Here is a 19,876-nt window from a genome sequence, read left to right on the forward strand (position 1 = left end):
AGAGAGAGGAGTCAGCTTGGGCGGAGGCGCCCCGGCTGCTGGCACCCGCGGAAGGAAAACTCGCCCAGGCACACGCGCTGCTGCGGGCGCGAAATATAACGCGCGCCCGGTCCCCTCAGGCCCCGCGCTCACCCACGAGCTCCGCGTGCCCTGAGGCCCGGCTCGGGCGCGGTCGAGCTGCGGGGTGGGAAGGACACGTGTGCCCACTCCGTGGCGCAGACAACACCGGGAGGCAGGACACGGGGAGGCGTGTGGTGTGGAGCTCCGGGCTCTGCTCTGGCCAGTCAGTCCCCTCTCAGGGCTTGGCGGAGGCCGGGGCGGCTTCTTCGGGCCTCCAGGCCCACCGTGACCAACCCGAGGCCATCACCTCTGGAGCTTCCAGGTGCCCCAGGCTGGAGGCTTGGGCATGGTGATTGTGGTTGCCACTCTCCTAGGCCGGTTCAGCAGGGCACAAGCCACCACCTGCTATCCTCACCTGAAGGCATCCTGATGGGGCTGAGAGCCCACATCCAGCAGGCGAGCCTCAGTGCTCAGGGCCATGGTCTTGGCTCTGCACCTTGTTGCCAGCCCCTCACACATTTGGCAGCATCACACATATGGCTCCTTCTACCAACCGCCACTAATTACCATTTGGACATTCCATCACAGTGTTCTCAAGAAGAAAGATGCAAACAAACACGAAAAGAATGAAATTTAAAATCTTTTTTATCAGGCTGGAGAGATGGCTTGGTGGTTAAAGCGCTGCTTCTCCATTGCTCCCAAGTTCAATTCCCAGCAACCGCATGGTGACCCACAACTATCTGTAGTGGGATCCAATGCCCTCTTCTGTCTGAAGCTCTCTTCTGACATGCAGGCACACTCGCAGAGTGTTCATGTACATAAATAAATAAATCTTTAAAAATAAAACCTTCTAATCAGTTAACGTATCTACATCTAGAAGCTAGAAAAGGGTCACAGCAATATTAAAAGTAATTCAGAAATGGTAAAGGGGTGTATGAGAGTCACAAAATTCACTGGGCAACATGGTGTATGCCTGGAATCCCAACACTCACAAGGCTGAGGTAGGTGGATTGCCTTGACTTCAAGGCTAGACTAAAGTGTGAGACCTTATATTAGAAAACAAAACAGTTGCGGGGGGGATGGAGAGAGAGACAGAGAGACAGAGAGACAGAAGAGACAGAGAGGGAGACAGAGACAGAGAGGGAGACAGAGACAGAGAGACAGAGATAGAGAGAGACAGAAACAGAGAGAGAGCTCGATGTCATTTCCTGCACTGATGGCAAGCTACTGAAGACTGTGAATGTCTCCTACCAAGCACAGAGAGTGCTAATGACAGAATGGGTTTCTTATTAAGATATCATAAACTATAGATGGAAAAGTAAAGGAATGTATAATAATTAAAAGAGAAATCAGACATTGGAAATCCTAAATTTAGAAGACTGTATATGTTGAAGTCATAGGGGAGGGGATGAGACAATGTGGGGAGAGAAAAATCAGAATAAATTATATATGCATATAAAATGTTAACTAAGAGCAACCAATTAAAAGAGAAAAGCAGGTTTATTTTACAATGAAATTGAGTTCCCATATGACATTATGTAACATTTTGTAAATTGATTATATGAATTATCTGCAATAAAAAATCAATTGTTATTAAAGATGTGGTTGTGTTCATATTAATTAGAAATGTTTTAAATTCTTTTTATTTATTTGCTTATTTATTGATTGAATTTTTTTAAGATAGGGTTTTCCTATATAGACCAGGTTGACCTCAAAAAACAGATCCACCTGCTTATGCCTTCAAAGAGTTAGGATCAAAAGTATATACTCACACATGAAAGTTACATTCTTGAAGTGATAAAAAAGAAAGTACAGTTATCAACTTGGTACAATTATTGAACAGTGATCAAGTGAATGGAAATATCAGAAACACATTTAAGGCATTAGGTCACTGTTGTTAAAAGGATCTTGAGCGGCATATATAATTCAAATCATCCAGGAGACACATTTCGAAAAAAAACAAGAAACTGGGTAAAGATGGATTGAATTTTTTAATCTATTAAAAATTTTAAAGTGCATTCGATATGAAAGCTGTAAGTGATATACTTCACATTTTTGCTTATATACCATCTTCAATTTTATGTGCATTCTGCAAATATTGTCCATGTTTATACAGGCTCTTAATATTTCCCCATGACTGATAACATTCACAGAAATCATATTGAGCAAAATGTATATGTTGACGTATAATAGAATTGTATTCTACACAGTATAGCATAGAAATATGTATATATAACTTCCCATATATGTGTGTATATACATATGTAAATGGCTCAAGAAAATGAGTATCACTTTATCATTGTAGTATTATTTTCATCAAAATCCTGAGAACATTGAAATGGCATCAAATACTGACCAGATTGGCAAAAAAAAAAAAAAAAAAAGAAAAGAAAAGAAAAAAAACTCCAAAAAATAAAACTCTTATAAAGAATCTAACAATACTAGGAAAAGATGCAAAAATATTAAAGTCTCAATGAAAAAAAAAACCCAGATGAAATACTGTATATTTTCTCAACTCTAGGATAATGTATTTTTGTACAACTATCAATAAAAGGCCTGAATTTTGAAGAATTCAAAAGTAGTGCAGTATAATTATGCAGTGGTCAGTACTGTTGCATACCATTTTACATAACTGCATACACTGTCATTCTTTTGTTCCGTGGTCTAGCAACGAACTCGGGTAGATTTAAAAATAAACCTTTGGATATTAGTACAGTAAGTAATTCTCCCTGAAGGAAAAACCAGACACCAAGAACCTAGACCACTGCTGTTCAGGAGAAATTTCTAGATGATAGAAATATTCTATATCTGCTGTGTTTCTGGCTATGGATTCTGGCTGGCTGTTTGCCTCCTGGTTTGCCTGCTGTGACTAAAGAGGCAGATTTTAGTTCTAAGTTCAGTTCATCTCAAATAGCCATGTGTGACCAGTGGGTGCCATTTGGACAGTGTAGCCACAGAAAACTGAAGCAGTGTAACCAAAGACTCACCTAGGAGTCAGTTGACCTCCTAGAAGGTGACTAGGGAAAACGTTGGCAATGATAGCCTCTTGGGGAGCTTACCTTCACCAAAAGCAAACTGTGAATCCATTACCTATGGGGAAGGGGAGGGGGGAGGGGGATGTTTGCCTGGAAACCGGAAAGGGAATAACACTCGAAATGTATATAAGAAATACTCAAGTTAACAAAAAAAAAAAAAAAAAAAGAAAATATCATCCTGAGTGAGTTAATCCAATCACAGAAACACACACATGGTATGCACTCATTGATAAGTGGATATTAGCCCAAATGCTGGAATTCCCCAAGATTCACAGACCAAATCAAATTCAGGAAGGATGATCAAAATACTGATGCTTCACTCCTTCCTTTAAAGGAGAAGAAGAATCACTATTGAAGGGATAGGGAGGCAAAGTTCAGAACAGAGCCTGGAGGAATGGCCATTCAGAGTCTACTCCACGAGTGGCCTATACACATACAGTCTTCAAACTAGATAAGGTGGATGAAGCTGAGAGGTGCAGGCTGACAGGAACTGGATATAGATGTCTCCTGAGAGGCACAGCCAGATCATGTCAAATACAGTGGCAAATGCTAGCAGCAAACCATTGAACTGAGAACTGGATATCAGTTGGAGGAATTACAGAAAGATTGAAAGAGCTGAAGGGACTTGCAACCCCATAAGAACAACCATGCCTGCCAAGCAGAGATCCCAGAGACTAAACCACTACCCAATCACTATACAGGGACTGTGCCATGGCCTCATCTGCATGTGTATCAGAGGATGGTCTTCTTGGGCACAAATGGAATGAGCAGCCCTTGGTCCTGCCTAGGCTGGGAAAGTGGATGGCTGGTGAAGGGAATACCTTATAGAAGAGGGGGAGGGCGATGGTATTCAGACTTATTTCTGGAAAACAAGGAAGGAATAACATTTGAATTCAAAATGAAAAACTATCCAATTAAAATTCAACAACAACAAAATGGTGTTTAGAGCTTCAAAAAAAAAAAAAGCCACAATCAGGAAACAGAGAATTGTATGCTTCTGGTTTTCTTCAAATATGCTCAGGGCCCGGGTCAGTACTGGGCCCAGGCTGGACCAAGCAGGTTCCTGCAGCTGACTGCTCCTCTATTCTTGTTTCCAGAGGCATCATGCAGATTAATATAGGGCCAGAGATGTGGGCAGAGCTGGGCAGAAGTGGCTTTCTGTCCTGTGGTCTCAGGATTATCTGCATTCCTGGGTGTTCAGCACTCTCTGCCACAGAATTTGGGTGCAGGCTTCCCGATTGCTTTCAACTCAATTATACCATGTTTATATTTCTTGGGAGATATTACAGAAAAATTAATGTATATCCCATTAATTTGTTCAACACTCTCATCCACAGAGTATAATTTAGATGTAAGTATATATTTGACAGCAAGCATAAACATTGGGTAATCTATGCATGATGAACTTGAAATTCATAGAGTTGGAAACACAGTGAACAGTGACTGCGTAACTGCCTTTGAATCTCTTTCTTACTGGGAAGTAAGACTGATGCCCAGTCCCCATGAGAATGCACAGATCCCTCCCTCCCTGACAGCTGTGGGACTTCAGATATAGACACTAATGATCAATAAAGAAGGTTCTTAAGAGCGAAGAGTTTGAGATTACCCCTTTATTCACCAGAATACATCCAATTTACTGGATAGTAACCAGATGCAGGTAGTCAATATATACAGTCTATATCCTTATCAAAATAGAAACGCAAATGAACAAAACAATAACAGATAAATAACAAATCTTCAAATGAATAGAAGGAAAACAAAATAACCAAAACAATTAAAAATTAACCAAACTTTAAATAGAGGAATTGCACTAAGCATTTTTTTGCTGCTCCTTTTGCAGAATAGACTTATGGCCTGTGGCTTGCCTTGGAGACATAGTAGACAAGCAGTTAGTGATGGCAATAATCTTTTGAAGAGGAGTGGAAGTAGGTCTGTTTTGTTGGAGTGGGGGAATTAAGGAAAAAGCCTACCAATACTGAGTATAAATGATATTACAGACTTTGTCACAAAGTCTTTCCAATATTGTGAACTGATCTCCATGAAACTCTTCTGGATGACCCATCAGGACAAGTATAAATTTACATGTGCACAGTCTTTCTGGATGACCAGCAGCTCTTGATTGATGTGCATCAGCCCTTCTCTGGGTCCCTCCAAAAGTGCACACATACTGGAGAGCGGGGAGGTGAAAGGACGGCCTATTCAATCCAAAGAAGTTAAACTAAAGGAGGAAAATGCAGCCCACAATTGCTATGGACATTACAGATGAGACGCAATAGTGGTGTATTTGCTGTGCACACTTAGTTCTCCTCCTGTAGCTCTTCTCTCCAAGGGCGATGTTGTCCTGGTCTGTGTCTTGTTCAAGTTTCTGCTGGAGAATTTCAGACCTAGCAGAGCAAGGGAAAACGATTTAGTGAGTGGTTGTCAATTCAGCTCTCCCTCTTACATCAGCTCTATTCAGTTGGACAATCCAGCATGACCTGTCAGCTGAGGTCAGTCCCTACATCCCCAAGTGTCATAGAGTACCTGGGCTTGGATTTATATCTCACCTTTTGAAACTGCTAGAATTTGAACTGTGGACTATGCACTGTGCTGGAATTTAGAGAAAAATGAGCATATTTTGTCACTGGTCCAGGTTTATTATATTGAATAATAACATTGTAGCTGGGTCTGAATCTGAGTTCAAGAATGGTATGAGCAACCTAGAATACCATGTGGATTCCTTCTGGAGAATATGCCCAGAATTGTGGTGAAAGTTCTGATTATGTTAGCACTGAAGGAACCTGCCTAGGTTCAATTTGTAACCACTGAATCTGCAAATACACAGAGAAGCCATCTCACTTCAAATTCATGCTCACTGCACAGATCCTGTAATCACTGAGAATGTGCACCATGCAAATCCTCATAGCACACACAAGGAACAGTAAAGTTTATTGTGATGGAGATACATAACAGCACCCCTGTAAGACTATGGTTATTGTATGCAATTCGTGAGAGGACAGAAGAGAAAATGTCCTCAGATCTTATCAGAGAGTTAACAGGAAAAAAGAAGTACAAAATACAAAGAAATCCTGAGGATTATACATATTGTGTCATGGACAAAATTCACATAAACTGTACCAGAACAATACTCTGGGTAGTTCTTTAGGTGACTGATGGGGAAAACCTTGTCAGTGGTCAGCCATCCAAAAAGGATAGTTATATAGGGACAGGAAATCCAATTGGCTTCTACCAGTCTGTGTTCCTACCTGATCTCAAAGATATCAGAATGCTTCTACAATGTTCCTCCCAAGCCACTTTCCTGGGTGATCGGTTCTTTCTGCTTCAGAATGTCCTGCATTCTTTCCTCTAATCCTTCTTTATCCTGGTCATCAGATGAGTGTACTGTCAATGGAAGCATGCATGCATGTGTGCACACACAAATACACACACAGACACACAGACACACTAATACTAACTCGCAAACACACAAGCCACACATAGCACCCTCCACACATAATGGCATGTAGTGCTGTGCTGTGTGATCAACCTATCTCCCTTAATAAAGTGCAGATTCTCCAAGAGCAGGAGCATTTGTTTTCCAAACATGCAGTTTCTTGAAAAAGGGCTATCTCCACGGAAACCCATGTAAACCATGACATACATGAACACTTGGATGAGACAGAAGACAGTACATGGATCAGCCAATAGACAGTTTGTCTATGTTTATGGTAAGACATGAGGACAACCTGACCATGAGGCCTAACCATACCTGCTGTTGCTTGGCACTGGGGACACAGATGTTCATTCCGGGCTCTTCACAGAGCCTCTTTGCCTCCACAGAGGATGCTGACCGTTCAGTCTGCTCCACCAGCAGTTCTCTCTTCTCATTCAGCAAAATCTATATATTGTTCTTCAATTGAGTTTGTTCACGCAGGAGCTGGGAGTGCCTGATGCTGAACCACAAACAAAAACTGGTAAATCCCAACCAGTTTCTATTTGCCTGTCAGTCCTGCAAGTCCAATCATCCCTTCAAGGGTCCTCATCCCCAGACATCCCCAGAATAGAGCCACACTATACAAGTTAGCACCAATTAGAGGAGGTCAAATCCAGAATCCACATTCCACATGAATCAAAGTAATTCTGATAATCCTGACACTAAGACGGTTTATATAAATCAAGTAAGAAGAAATGGTCCATAAGGGAGCTCATATGTCCATAGTATGCTGAAGTCATCTACAAGTAGAGGTCATATGCCCCCTGAGGGAGGATAGAAGATCCAATAGCTATATAATCTTTCCATGTGTTTCTCATGGATCATAGACATCCTGTCAGAGTCCTAGAGATTCAGAGTTGATTGATATTCTGATCATGGTGCAAATCTTTTCTATCTAGAGGAACCTTAATGCGGAAAATAACGAATGGCGGGTCTTCTACACCCTTCACATGTATGACAACTGAGTCCAAGAGCTACAAATCCAAGACCCTTGCCACGAAGCAGGTTTCTTGTTAAGAGTCAGACACTACAGAACCAGAGCCCTGACTTTTGTTCAAAGTCATACAGAACAGAAGCATTTCCTGCCTAGTGCTGGGTTCTCATCTCTGTCAGCGACTCACCGGTAGGAACTGTTCACTTGTATGAGCTCCTTGTACCTCTCCATGGCATCACTTATTGAGTTGGTCATCATTTGCATAGCCATCATTCTCATCTCATCTTCAGATTGAAGTATTGGCAATTCGACATCCAGCCTGGGTTAGGTCATGGCCCAAGGAACAAATAATGTTTTGAAGTCATGATTTCAGAATTAGGTGAAATGTAAATAAAAAATATACAATAAAAAGTTCAAATTCAAGGAATGGTGGAAGGGAAGAAAGTGGCAAAGTCAAAAACCAGACCAAAACCCAACAGTGAGACTCAATCCACAGAAAATATTTCCATGTAAATAAGCAAACACTTGTTTTGAAATAAGGACTCCTTGGAATCCTGAGGAGATATGATTCTGCAAAGACTCACTATATAGGAGTGGGCAGAGCCTGAGTGCTGCCTGTTTGAGAATAACAATGGTCAAGACCACAGTGACCATTTCTAGGTCACAATAAACAATCCCTGGATAGTTAAAAAAATAAAAAACTAAAGATCAAAGCAGGTGAAACAAATTAGGTAAAATCAGACTGTTCTCTCAATTACTTAAACCCAGTATATAGCACATACTTGCTCCTTTGAAGTAGTTGTACTGATTAAACTTATTATCCTGGGCACAGGACAACAGAGCTGCGGTACCAATTGGAGGGACCTGACCTTCAAGAGCTGGCCAGGTGAGCATGATGGAATTGACTAGTTTAGGAAGAAGATTCCTCCAGTCTGTGCCACAGCTTTGGGCCCAAGAGAAAGCTGTGATGACATTTCTCTTGTTTTGAAAGCAGGTATACTCAATCCTTGGTTTCTATTGTTACATGAATTCTCAGGGGGCATAACTATGTTTGACAGGGAAGAGGATTTATAGCATCTCCTCCCGTCAGGAGAGTCCTGGGTGCCACCAAGGTATACAGAAGGAGCAAAGTGCTCTGTTGATCAATGTGGGCCTCCACGTACTCATCACTATCATGACCTGCTAACTGTCCATCACACAAATCCTCAGACCCCATCAAAGGTCCCAGACGTCCTGATCCTGAGTAAAACACCAACAAATACATCCACATATATACATACCAACCCATATCCAAACACATTTAGAATGCCAACTACATCCATGGAGGTGCCATAGAATCAGTGTATAATGAACAAATTCAGAGGAAAAGAGTGATGAACTGCAGGCATTTCATTCACACACACACTTGCAGTAAGTGTGACCAGGTCCATCCAGCTGTTGACAGAACCAATGCATCTCCAACCACCTCAGGCTCAACTACAAAACAGGTTAACCCTAAACACACAGCACCTAGCTTACCTCACAAGCTAATGCATGCCAAGTCTCCTTAAAATCCAGGATGAGAGGTGAAACTCTCACATGCTATGAGGAAATCTCAGGTTAGAAGAGAGAGAGCACAAGACAGTGAACAGGTTACTGGGCATAATGATTACCTGTGGTCCCAAGCATCATAGATATAAAGATCCAGGATTTGGTAAAGTTCATCCCTCTCGAATTGACACTTCTGGATTTCAAATTTGAGTTCCTCCAGTTCCTTTAGACACTCCGTTTGCTGACTGATGACACTTTGGGATGATGCCTTCCTACCGAAACCTGTAGATAGATAAACCCAAGTTAATTTGCATATTTGATGGCCCATGGGAGGAAAAGACCATTCTGAATACCAAAAGGCTGTTGAGGAAGATGAAATGGTAGACTGGGTGAATCCCTGAAAGAGCAGAAAAGCTATTTTGAAGCTGGACTTTAAGCTATGACCCTCTTCCCAACCTCTAATGCCATACACGTGCTACACTCACTATTACAGGACCCCTGGCACTGAAAGTTATAACCTGACTGAGACATAAACATCTGGGATAATGTTATCTCATATCAGATGTGGTGCAGTTAATCCTGGAGTTCATAATGCTTAGCCCCATCAAGCTCTAATCATCTGTGTTCCAGCCCAAAGTGTCTGAGAACTCAATTCATGACTAGGGGTGCATCCTTCCTTGTTCTCGCCATCAGACACTTATGTAACCTACAGTAACCTAGAGGATGAAGTGCTTCAACTCCCAACCATGGATGGTTACATTGTTAATCTCACAGTGCCTCCTCCTGCCATTCATTGACACTCACAGTTAAAAAGCTTCAAGAAAAGACACTGAAGGCTTACCACTTTATGGCTTTCTCTCAAATTAAAGATTAGGAACTCCTGACTCTTGGTTTGCCTTTGAAAAATCCCAACTCTCCTGCTTGTAAGGCCTAGCCTTAGAAGGCACATCTCAAACCTACCTCCTTGAGGATGTTCCCCAACTCTGCCCAGGACTCACCAAGCCTTCCCCAGAATGATTTCCTTCCTTCCTGTGTCACTAGAGAGGGTGTCAGCTTCCCTCTGACCTGGTATGGTCTCTCCTTGATCTCCCCTTTCCTTCCGAAATAGCCTGAGCAGCTGGCGAAACATGCCTGCTTGTGAACCCAAAGTGAACTGAAGAAAGATCCCAAAGGCAGTTGGTGTCACCACAACACTGGTGACATCACAGAAGATTCTAGGGATCTCTTAGATACAATAGATTGCCCAGTGAAGTGCTTACTGGTGATGTCACTGGAAAGTTCTATGGTCTACCTACTAACCAGCTCTCCCCAAACTAATGATTTTCTGTTTGGACCCTTTCCTCCAGTCTCTCATGTGTCGCTGGGAATACCATTTAGCAACCTCTATTTCAAAGCTAGATATTTCTCTCTGCTTCATTAGACGTCAACAATGCTTTTGCTGGGGAGGGTTGCTTACAACCCTGAATTGGAGAACAGATTTTTCTTAGCACCCAAATCTCTAGGGACCAGGGAGGAGGGAGACTTTTCTTAAAAGTAAATCTACTACTTGTGACAATGCATGTGACACACATTTCCATTCCTAAGCTTTTCCCTTTTTCTGGAGGCCAATATATTTCTTCTATACCTCTGAGTGTATAAAACCTGGAAATATTTGCTTACTGTGCAGTCCTTGAAAGCCAACATTGTTTCCATTTACATATCCATGTATTTCACAAAATCAATGGTCTATAATCATATTTTTTTGCAATAAAAACTCCTTTTCCATGGGAACATAGGGATCAACTACAGGGCATATATAAAAGAATAAGTTTCTGTCCCTTTTATATATTATGTAGGACATCTTCCCTTTCTCAAATATAACAAGACAATTAAATTGGACATCAGTGAGCAAATGTCAACGTGGACCTTGTGTTACTACATTGTAACTACGTAGCCATCACTTTTACAATATCATTCTTCCTGAATAGCAAAGTCCAGGCATGAGAATATTGGGGGCTGCACCATGATCTTTTACTTCTAGCAAACATAAGAATCAGGAGGACAGGAAGGGAGTGGAATGGCCTGAGGTTAGGTTGAAGCTCAATTTTAATGGGTCCATAAGTTCAGGAGGGTGTCCATTTGGCATTGTGATATGTGGATTCTTTCTTCTTATCCTAGGTTTTATAATTCCACCTGAATGTGTGCTATAATGCCACCCAACCTCACAGATGTAAGAGTGAAAATCATATATGACGTTTCTGGGAAGATCTCTGCCTTTTCCTACCATCTGGAGTTATACAACATCACTATGCAAAGCTCAGAAGAGAGGGGTGCAGATGTGCGTGCCTTAGAAGTTGAGGATCTTTTCTTCTGATTAGGGCACTTGTTTTTCCTATGTAATTTTTCCCTTGCTCTTTTACTAATGGTGGCTGACTTCTTTTCTGGCCTGAGGTAAACTGGAGTCAAATCTTGTGGATTACTGAACCTTCTATTTTTGAGATGACAGGCCCACCAAGGGTCCTACTGCATACAGAAGGTATAAGTAAGTCTCATGGCTGGAGTAAGTTAAAAAGGTCTGTGACAACAAAGAACTAATTAAGAAAACAAGAGCCCAGCTACTCATCAAGATCACAGTTGTATGATAGTAAGAAAATGTGAATAGGGCATCAGGTGAAAAGATAAATTAATTAGGAGGTCATAGGCCTAGATGGGTTATCCTTTGCTCTCAGTGGAGCTGCCATTCTTTCTGCCATTCCTCGCCCTCTGCCACATGACCAGAGACTTCCCCAAACAACTGGCTGACCTTGCCAAAGACCTGGCAGGGCTTCTCCCTGTAGAATAGGAAATGCAGAGTCCTTGACGACTCACCAAGAGGTCTCCTCCACACAGGTTCCTTGTTGTCAAAGGGAAATGTTCCTGCAGAATCCTGCCATGGCAGCAGGAATTTCAACCTGGCTGCCCTTGGTCCAGCTCACTGGGTGCAGGCCTGAGGCCCAAGGGTATCTGGGGAAAGAAGCAGCACGCACTACCTCACAGCTCTCTCTTTGTTGGATGCAACTGCAAGGACTGTGATAGGATTTTTGTTTCTTTGTGTGCTTATTAGAAATACCTACAAAGCTGATTAATGTTGTAACATGCCTTCACACCCAGCATGCAGAATGTTTTTAAATCATCGTTGTTCCTGTTTTAGGTTTGGATTTTGTTCTTTAATCCCCTCAGGAAATTTCCCTGTGCTTAGAATATTAAGCACATGCTCAGGAGGGATCGATTATTCAAGTTAGCCAAAGCTTTTGTTCTCACCATCACTCCACAGATGATGCCCTTATTTACTTTCAAATAAGAAAACAGTCATAGAGAAGTAAATTAACCTGTAAGCTATCAAAGAAGAAACACATCATGATTGTGGAGTGGCACCCCAGTATTTTGTATTTCCTAAGTTATTTTTATTTTAAACTTTTTTATTGGATTTTTTGTGTACATTTCATTTTTTTAAATCCTTAACGGTATCTTTTATTCCTCTCCTCCCATTTACAAGGTGGAATTTCACCTGTGATTGTTAGTCCAGATGGTTTGGTCAATGGCTTAGACATCACCTTGGCCTAGTTTCCTTGGCATAAGCTGAGTTAGAAGCAGACTCAAAGGTTCAGGACTCAACAAATAATGAATTCCACTACATCTGGATCCCTAGACTCACACCCAGGAAGGGACTGGATTTCCATTCACTATTTAAAAAAAAGATGCAGTTCATTAACATGTAAAAACTTTCTCAAGTATATTAAAGTGTTTACCATGGTCATACAGTTTTTCAAATACCTGGCATTCATCTTTTTCCAAATCCTAAAATTTCTTTCTTATTCACATTTTCTTTTTTTGATTATCTAAGTATTATTATCATTTTTTAAAATTTTAGTTTTTTAATAGATATATATTTTTTATTCAAACTTTATTCCCTTTCCCAGCTTTTGGTCCATAAGCCCCCCTGCCGTGCCCTCTCCCATATCTATGGTCCCCCAATCCACGCCACTTAGAAACCCCTTCCTGGACATTCCCTTGCACTGAGGGTCCCACCTTGTTAAGAATATGGGCTTCCCCTTCCACAGGTGCCCCAACAAGGCTATTCTCTCCTACATATGCAGTTGGACCCCTGGATCAGTCCATGTATAGTCTTTAGCTAGTGGTTTATTTGGTTGGCATGACTGTTCTTATGGGGTTGCAAGTCCTTCAGCTCTTTGAATCCTTCTTTTAATTCCCATAAAGGGCGTCCTGTTCTCAGTTCAGTAGTTTATTGCTAGCACTGACCTCTTTATTTGACATGCTCTGGATGTGTCTCTCAGGGGAGATGTATATCCGGTCCCTTTAAGTAAGCACTTTTTAGCTTCATCAATCTTACCTATTTTTGGTGGTTGTATATATATGGGCCACATGTGCACAGGCTCTGAATGGCTGTTCCTTCAGTCTCTGCTTTAGATTTAGCCTCCATATCCCCTCCTATGGATATTTTTGTTCCCCATTTTAAGAAGGAGTGGGAGCATCTGAAGTTTGGTCATCATTCTTCTTGAGCTCCCTGAGATCTGTAGATTGCATCTTCGGTAATTCGAGGTTTTGGTCAATATCCACCTATCAATGAGTGCATACTGTCAATGAGGGGTGCTGAGAATCTGGAAGAGAATGGGGGACAAGAGACGTGACGAAGGATTCCAAGACAAGAGTCTGATCAAGGCGACAATTTTATTTTTCCCAAGGCTGAATTTGTACCATAAAATGGGTAACAGAGAGAGGAGAGAAGTAAGAAACATTTACCCACGCCAAGGACACAATATTCGTGTGGTCAGGGAATCGGCTGATGTTGACAGGTTGTCAGAAAGGTCACAGGTTTGTCATATCTATTAATCAACAGGATGTTGGTTTTTCAGTAAGGTTACAGGTCATGACATTGGGTATCTTAACGCCACACGTTATCATATGATTATTCATCTTGACCACCACATTTGTATTAGTCTTCTGCAGCTGGCTGGGGATTTTCCATGAACCCAGTCATACTTAATGCTAACCATAATAATAACATCAATAATGGAGGGCTTCAAGGCCATCGCTCCCAACAGCATACCAAGTGTGTTTTTCTGTGATTGGATTACCTCACTGTGGATGATATTTTCTAGTTCTTTCCATTTGCCTATGAATTGAACGTAGTCATTGTTTTTGATAGCTGAGTGGTACTCCATTGTGTAGATGTACCACATTTTTCAAATCCATTCCTCTGTTGAAGGGCATCTGGGTTCATTCCAGCTTCTGGCTATTATGAATAAGGCTGCTATGAACATAGTAGAGCATGTGTGTTTGTTGTATGTTGGAGAATCTTTTGGGTATATGCCCAGGACAGTTATAGCTGGGTCCTCAGGTAGTGGAATATTCAATTTTCTGAGGAACCTTCAGACTGATTTCCAGAGTGCTTGAACCAGTTTGCCATCCCAGCAACAATGGACAAGTGTTCCTCTTTCTCCACATTCTTGCCAGCATCTGTTGTCACCTGAGTTTTTGATCTTAGCCATCCTGACTGGTGTGAGGTGGATTCTTAGGGTTGTTTTGATTGGCATTTCCGTGATGACTAAGGATGGTGAGCATTTCTTTATGTGCTTTTCAGCTGTTCAATATTCCTCAGCTAAGAATGTTTTCTTTAGCTCTGAACCCCATTTATTAACAGGGGTGTTTGGCCCACTGTATTCTAAATTCTTGTGTTTTGTGTATACTTTGGATATTACCCTCCATCAGAAGCAGGATTGGTAAAGATTCTTTCCCAATCTGTGGGTTGCCTTTTTGTCCTAATGACACTGTCCTTTGCCTTACAGAAGCTTTTCTGTTTTATGAGGTCCCATTTGTCGATTCTTGATCTTAAAGCATAAGCCATTGATATTTGTTCAGGAAATTTTCCTTAGTGCTCATGTTTTTGAGACTCTTCCCTACTTTTTTTCTATTAATTTTAGTGTATCTGGTTTGATGTGGAGGCCCTTGATCCACTTGGATTTAAGCTTTGTACAGGGTAATAAGAATGGGTCAACTTGCATTCTTCTACATGCTGACCTCCAGTTGAACCAGCATCATTTGTTACAATTCCCATCTTTGTTCCATTGGATGTTTTAACTCCTTTGTCAAAGATCAAATGACCATAGGTGTGTGGGTTCTTTTCTGTGTCTTCAATTATGTTCCACTGAGCTGCCTGTCTGTATGCCAATACCATACAAACTATTGCTCTGTAATACTGCTTGAGGTCAGAGATGGTGATTCCCCCAGAAGTTCTTTTATTGTTGAGTATAGTTTTTGCTATCCTGGGTTTCATGTTATACCAAATGACGGCAAATTGCACTCACTACCTTTATAAAGAATTGAGTAGGAATACTGATGGTGATGGCATTGAATCTGTAGATTGCTTTTGGCAAAATGGCCATTTTTTACCATATTCATCCTGCCAATCTATGAGCATGGGAGATCTTTCCATCTTCTGAGACCTTCTTCAACTTCTTCAGAGACTTGAAGTTCTTGTCATACAGTTTTTTTACTTGCTTGGTTCAAGTAACAGCAAGTTATTTTATATTATTTGGGACTATTGTGAAGGGTGTCATTTCCCTAATTTCTTTCTCAGCCTGTTTACCCTTTGAGTAGAGGAATACTACTGAATTGTTTGAGTTAATTTTATACTCGGACAGTTTGTTGAAATTGTTGATCAGCTTAAGTAGTTCTCTGGTGGAATTTTGGTGTTGCTTAAGTAGACTATCATATCATCTTCAAATTTTAGTATTTTGACTTCATCCCTTCTAATTTTTATCCCTTTGACCTACTTTCATTGTTTGATTGCTATGGCTAGGACTTTAAGTACCACATTGAAAAAGTAAGGAAAGAGTCGGCAGCCTTGTCTAGTCTCTGATTTTAGTGGGATTCCTTCAATTTTCTCAGTTTAGTTTGATATTAGCTACTGGTTGGATGTATTTTGCCTTTTTCTATATTTAGATATGGGCCTTGAATTCCTGATCTTTCCAGGACTTTATTAATGAAAGGGTAATGAATTTTGTCAAATGATTTCTCAGCATCTAATGAAATGATCATGTGGGTTTTTTTCCTTTGAGTTTGTTTATATGGTGAATTTTGTTGATGGATTTCTGTATATTAAACCATCCCTGCATCCTTGCCATGAGGCCTACTTGATCATGATGGATGATTGTTTGGATGTGTTCTTGGACTCAGTTTGCAAGAATTTTATTGAGCATTTTTCATCAATATTCATAAATCAAATTGGTCTGAATTACTCTATCTTTGTTGTATCTTTGTGTTGTTTAGGTATAAGAGTAATTGTGGCTTTATAGAAGGAATTTGGTAGTGCTCTGTCTGTTTCTATTTTCCGGAATAATTTGGGCAGTATTGGTATGAAGTCTTCTATGAAGGTCTGATAGAATTCTGCACTAAATCCATCTGGTTCTGGGCTCCTTTTGGATGAAAGATGTTTAATAACAGTTTCTATTTCTTTAGGAGTTATTGGGTTGTTTAGATGGTTTATTTGTTCCTGATTTCACTGTGGTACCTGGTATCTGTATAGAAAATTGTCCATTTCCTCCACATTTTCCAGTTTTGTTGAATATATGTTTTTGTAGTAGGATCTGATGATCTTTTTAATTTCTTCAGAATTTGTTGTTATGTCTCCCTTTTATTTCTGATTTTATTAATTTAGATATATTCTCTGTGACCTCTGGTTAATATGGCTAAGTGTTTATTTATCTTGTTGATTTTCTCAAAGAACCAGTTCCTGGGTTTGCTGATTCATTTGATACTCGGTTTTGTTTCTTCTTGTTTGATTTCAGCCCTGAGTTTGATTATTTCCTGCCTTCTACTCCTCTAGGGTTTATTTAATTGTTTTCTAGAGCTTTGAGGTGTGCTGTCAAGCTGCTGAGATATGCTCTCTCTTGTTTCTTTTTGCAGGCACTCAGAGCTATGAGTTTTCCTCTTAGCACTGCTTTTATTGTGTCCCATAAGTTTGGGTATGTTGTATCTTAATTTTCATTAAATTCTAAGAAGTCTTTAATTTCTTTCTTATGTCTCCAATGACCAAGTTGTCATTGACTTCAACTTCCATGTATATGTGGGCTTTCTGTCCTATTTGTTGTTATTGATCAGCAGCCTTAGTCCGTGGTTTTTGAAAGGATGCATGGGATTATTTCTATCTTCCTGTACCTGTTGAGGCTTGTTTTGTGACCGATTATATGGTCAATTTTGGAGAAGTTACCATGAGATGCTGAGAAGAAGGTATATCCTTTGGTTTTAGGGTGGAATTTTCTATAAATATATGTTAAATCCATTTGTTTCATAACTTCTGATAGTCTTTCTATGTCTCTGTTTAATTTCTGTTTCCCTGATCTGTTCATTGATGAAAGTGGGGTGTTTAAATCTCCTACTATTATTGTTTGGTGCAATGTATGATTTTTTTGAGCTTTAGAAAGGTTTCTCATTGTTTAGGGACACAACTGCTATATACTTGACAAATATAGCAATAACCCAGAACATCCACAGGAAGCCTGTGACCGTTGGCCACAGGAGGATGAGTGTCTTTCAAAATTCATCATGATTTTTGGTAAGATCTTCCCTGTAATTGGTGGCTTAGCTTCCCACAAACATGGTCCAGTTGTCTATCTACTCCATGGACAGCATCTCATGCTTGTTTTTGTCTGACTCATACACCAGATGCCAGGCCTCAGCCTGTGCATGGTCATAGTCCTGAGGAAGGATCCAGTGGTGAATCTCATCCTAGTCCAGCTTCCCATCCTTGTTCAGATCTGGGAAATCATTGAACTGCTCCCCAGACAAAACCCAGTCTGTCTTAGGGCAATTGTCCTAATGAGAAAAAGATGTCCACAATGTACTCATCCTGGTCCACAAAACCATCCCCGTTCTTGTCGATATCCTCCAGGGTTTCCAGAACTACAATCTCCTTCATATGTTCTAAATCCTCTTAGTGCAGAAAAGCAATGAACCTGTCCTGAGTAGCTGTCAGGTCACCGTCAAGGCCTTAAACCTCCTCTCATCTCGTGGAGGCATCTTTTTAAAGTTGTGATCATCACAGTCGTCTTGGAAATCAACAAGGTGTCCCAGGTAGTAGCCATAGGTGGCCTGCTTGTATTTTTCCCAGGAGATTTTACAACTATGTCCCTATCATAATCCTTCCAGGGTTTAGCCACATTATGGTAGATGTATCTTTTTTGTACCTGTTTGATCCAAACTTTCAGGTCTTCAGTAGTAACAAGGCCACGTCCATCATGGTCAATTGGGTCAACAATTTTCCCCAGCCTCTCCTGCTCTCGTCCAGGCTTAGCTATCAAAGGTCTTGGAGTCCTCCTTGCCCAGGAAGACCTCATGATCGTACAGGATGCTGTGCTTGTCATCTGGTGGCCACTGGCCCAGCTCTGAATCCGGACAAACCATGTGCTCCTTGCTCATCATACTCTTGGCCCTGAACGCCAAGTCCAGTGCCAGGAGCAGCCCATGGAGAGTCCCAGGCTGACACCATGCACCACTGTCTGGATCAAAGGGAGGCAGCAGGGAAGTAGGGACTCAGAGCACCTTAGAACTGTCCATCCCCAGAGAGGGCTTTTGTTACATTTCAAATGTTATCCCTTTTCCTGGTTTCCCATCCACAAAACCCCTTATAATACCTCCTCCCCCTTCTACTATGAGGGTGTTACCACCCACCCAACCACCCAGGCCTACCTGCCTCCCTGTTCTGGTTTCCCCTACACTGGGGCATCAAGCCTTGACAAGACCAAGGGCTTCTCCTCCCATTTGTGCCCAAGAAGGCCATCCTCTTCTACATATGCAGCTGTAGCCATGGGTCTGTCTGTCCATGTGTACTCTTTGGATGGTGATTTCAGCCCTGGGAGCTCTGGTTGTTTCTTATTGTTGTTCTTATGGGGCTGTAAAGCCCTTCAGCTCCCTCAATTCTTTCTCTTACTTCTCCATTGGGGACCCTGATCTCAGCTGAATTGTTGGCTGCAAGCATCTGCCTCTGTATTTGTCATGCTCTTTACCCCACTCTTTTGAGCAGATCACCACAGAGCAACGAAGATGTATTGTCTTGGAGTGATGATCTGTAGACAAATAGATGATTTCTTATTTCCTAATGATGGTTCTATAAGAATTCCTAAAATTAGATTAGTAATTTTAAGCTCCTTTATAATGGGACTGCTATTATGTTTTCTCTGGTAATCAAAATTGCATTGAGAACTCTGCCATTCTTAAAGTGTCACGAGTGAATTGCTTCTGCCAAACCAAGCAGGCATCTACAAATTAGAGCCCATCCTAAGAGGGTATAAACCAATTAACCAAAGTTCATAAAGAGAACTAATGATTTACTATAGGTACAAGGACTGAACATAAATAATTGACTGGATTTGCCTATAGGTAATTTCACTTATTCTTTTCTCATAAAAATTACAGCTTTTAACTCTCCATGAACGTGCAGAACTAGTGACAGATGGTGATAGTTTATCCTGATGATTACTCTTCATGGATATGCATGTAAACATTCCCTGTCATAAACTGATTATCCAACTTATGATTTGAATTCCTGTGCAAACTTGTGGTGAACTTTTCACCATGTGATGCTGTGTTCAGAAAGATATACAAATGCTGAGGACAAAGAGAGAGAAGCTTTTTAGACAGAACTGAGCTGAAGAGAACAGAACTCAAGAAGAACTTAGAAGTAAAGGCATAGCATTGAGAGTAAGGCATTGAGAGTAAGGAAATTATTGTGTCATAAGAGCAAGAGGAAAGGAGATAAGAAGAAGAGAGCAAGGAGAACTTTTTAAGCCAAAATTTATGGAGGCAAAC

General features: G+C 41.0%; 1 protein-coding gene across 1 annotated transcript; it reads right to left on the minus strand.

Moving 5' to 3' along the window:
• Positions 1 to 4,693: 4,693 nt before the first annotated feature.
• LOC148003410 (disks large homolog 5-like) lies at positions 4,694 to 18,405 on the minus strand. The gene is made up of 7 exons (XM_087569134.1): positions 18,256 to 18,405; positions 18,050 to 18,199; positions 10,030 to 10,210; positions 9,154 to 9,313; positions 7,689 to 7,820; positions 6,844 to 7,027; positions 4,694 to 5,479 (listed from the first exon to the last, which is right to left on the minus strand). Exons 1-6 carry the CDS (start codon positions 18,403 to 18,405, stop codon positions 6,973 to 6,975), a joined length of 828 nt encoding a protein of 275 aa, XP_087425260.1. The 3' UTR covers positions 4,694 to 5,479; positions 6,844 to 6,972.
• Between the last annotated feature and the right edge of the window lie 1,471 nt (positions 18,406 to 19,876).

The sequence above is a fragment of the Rattus norvegicus genome, chromosome 9, assembly GCF_021556685.1.
Source record: "Rattus norvegicus strain SHRSP/BbbUtx chromosome 9, alternate assembly SHRSP_T2T, whole genome shotgun sequence".
NCBI lineage: Eukaryota > Metazoa > Chordata > Mammalia > Rodentia > Muridae > Rattus > Rattus norvegicus.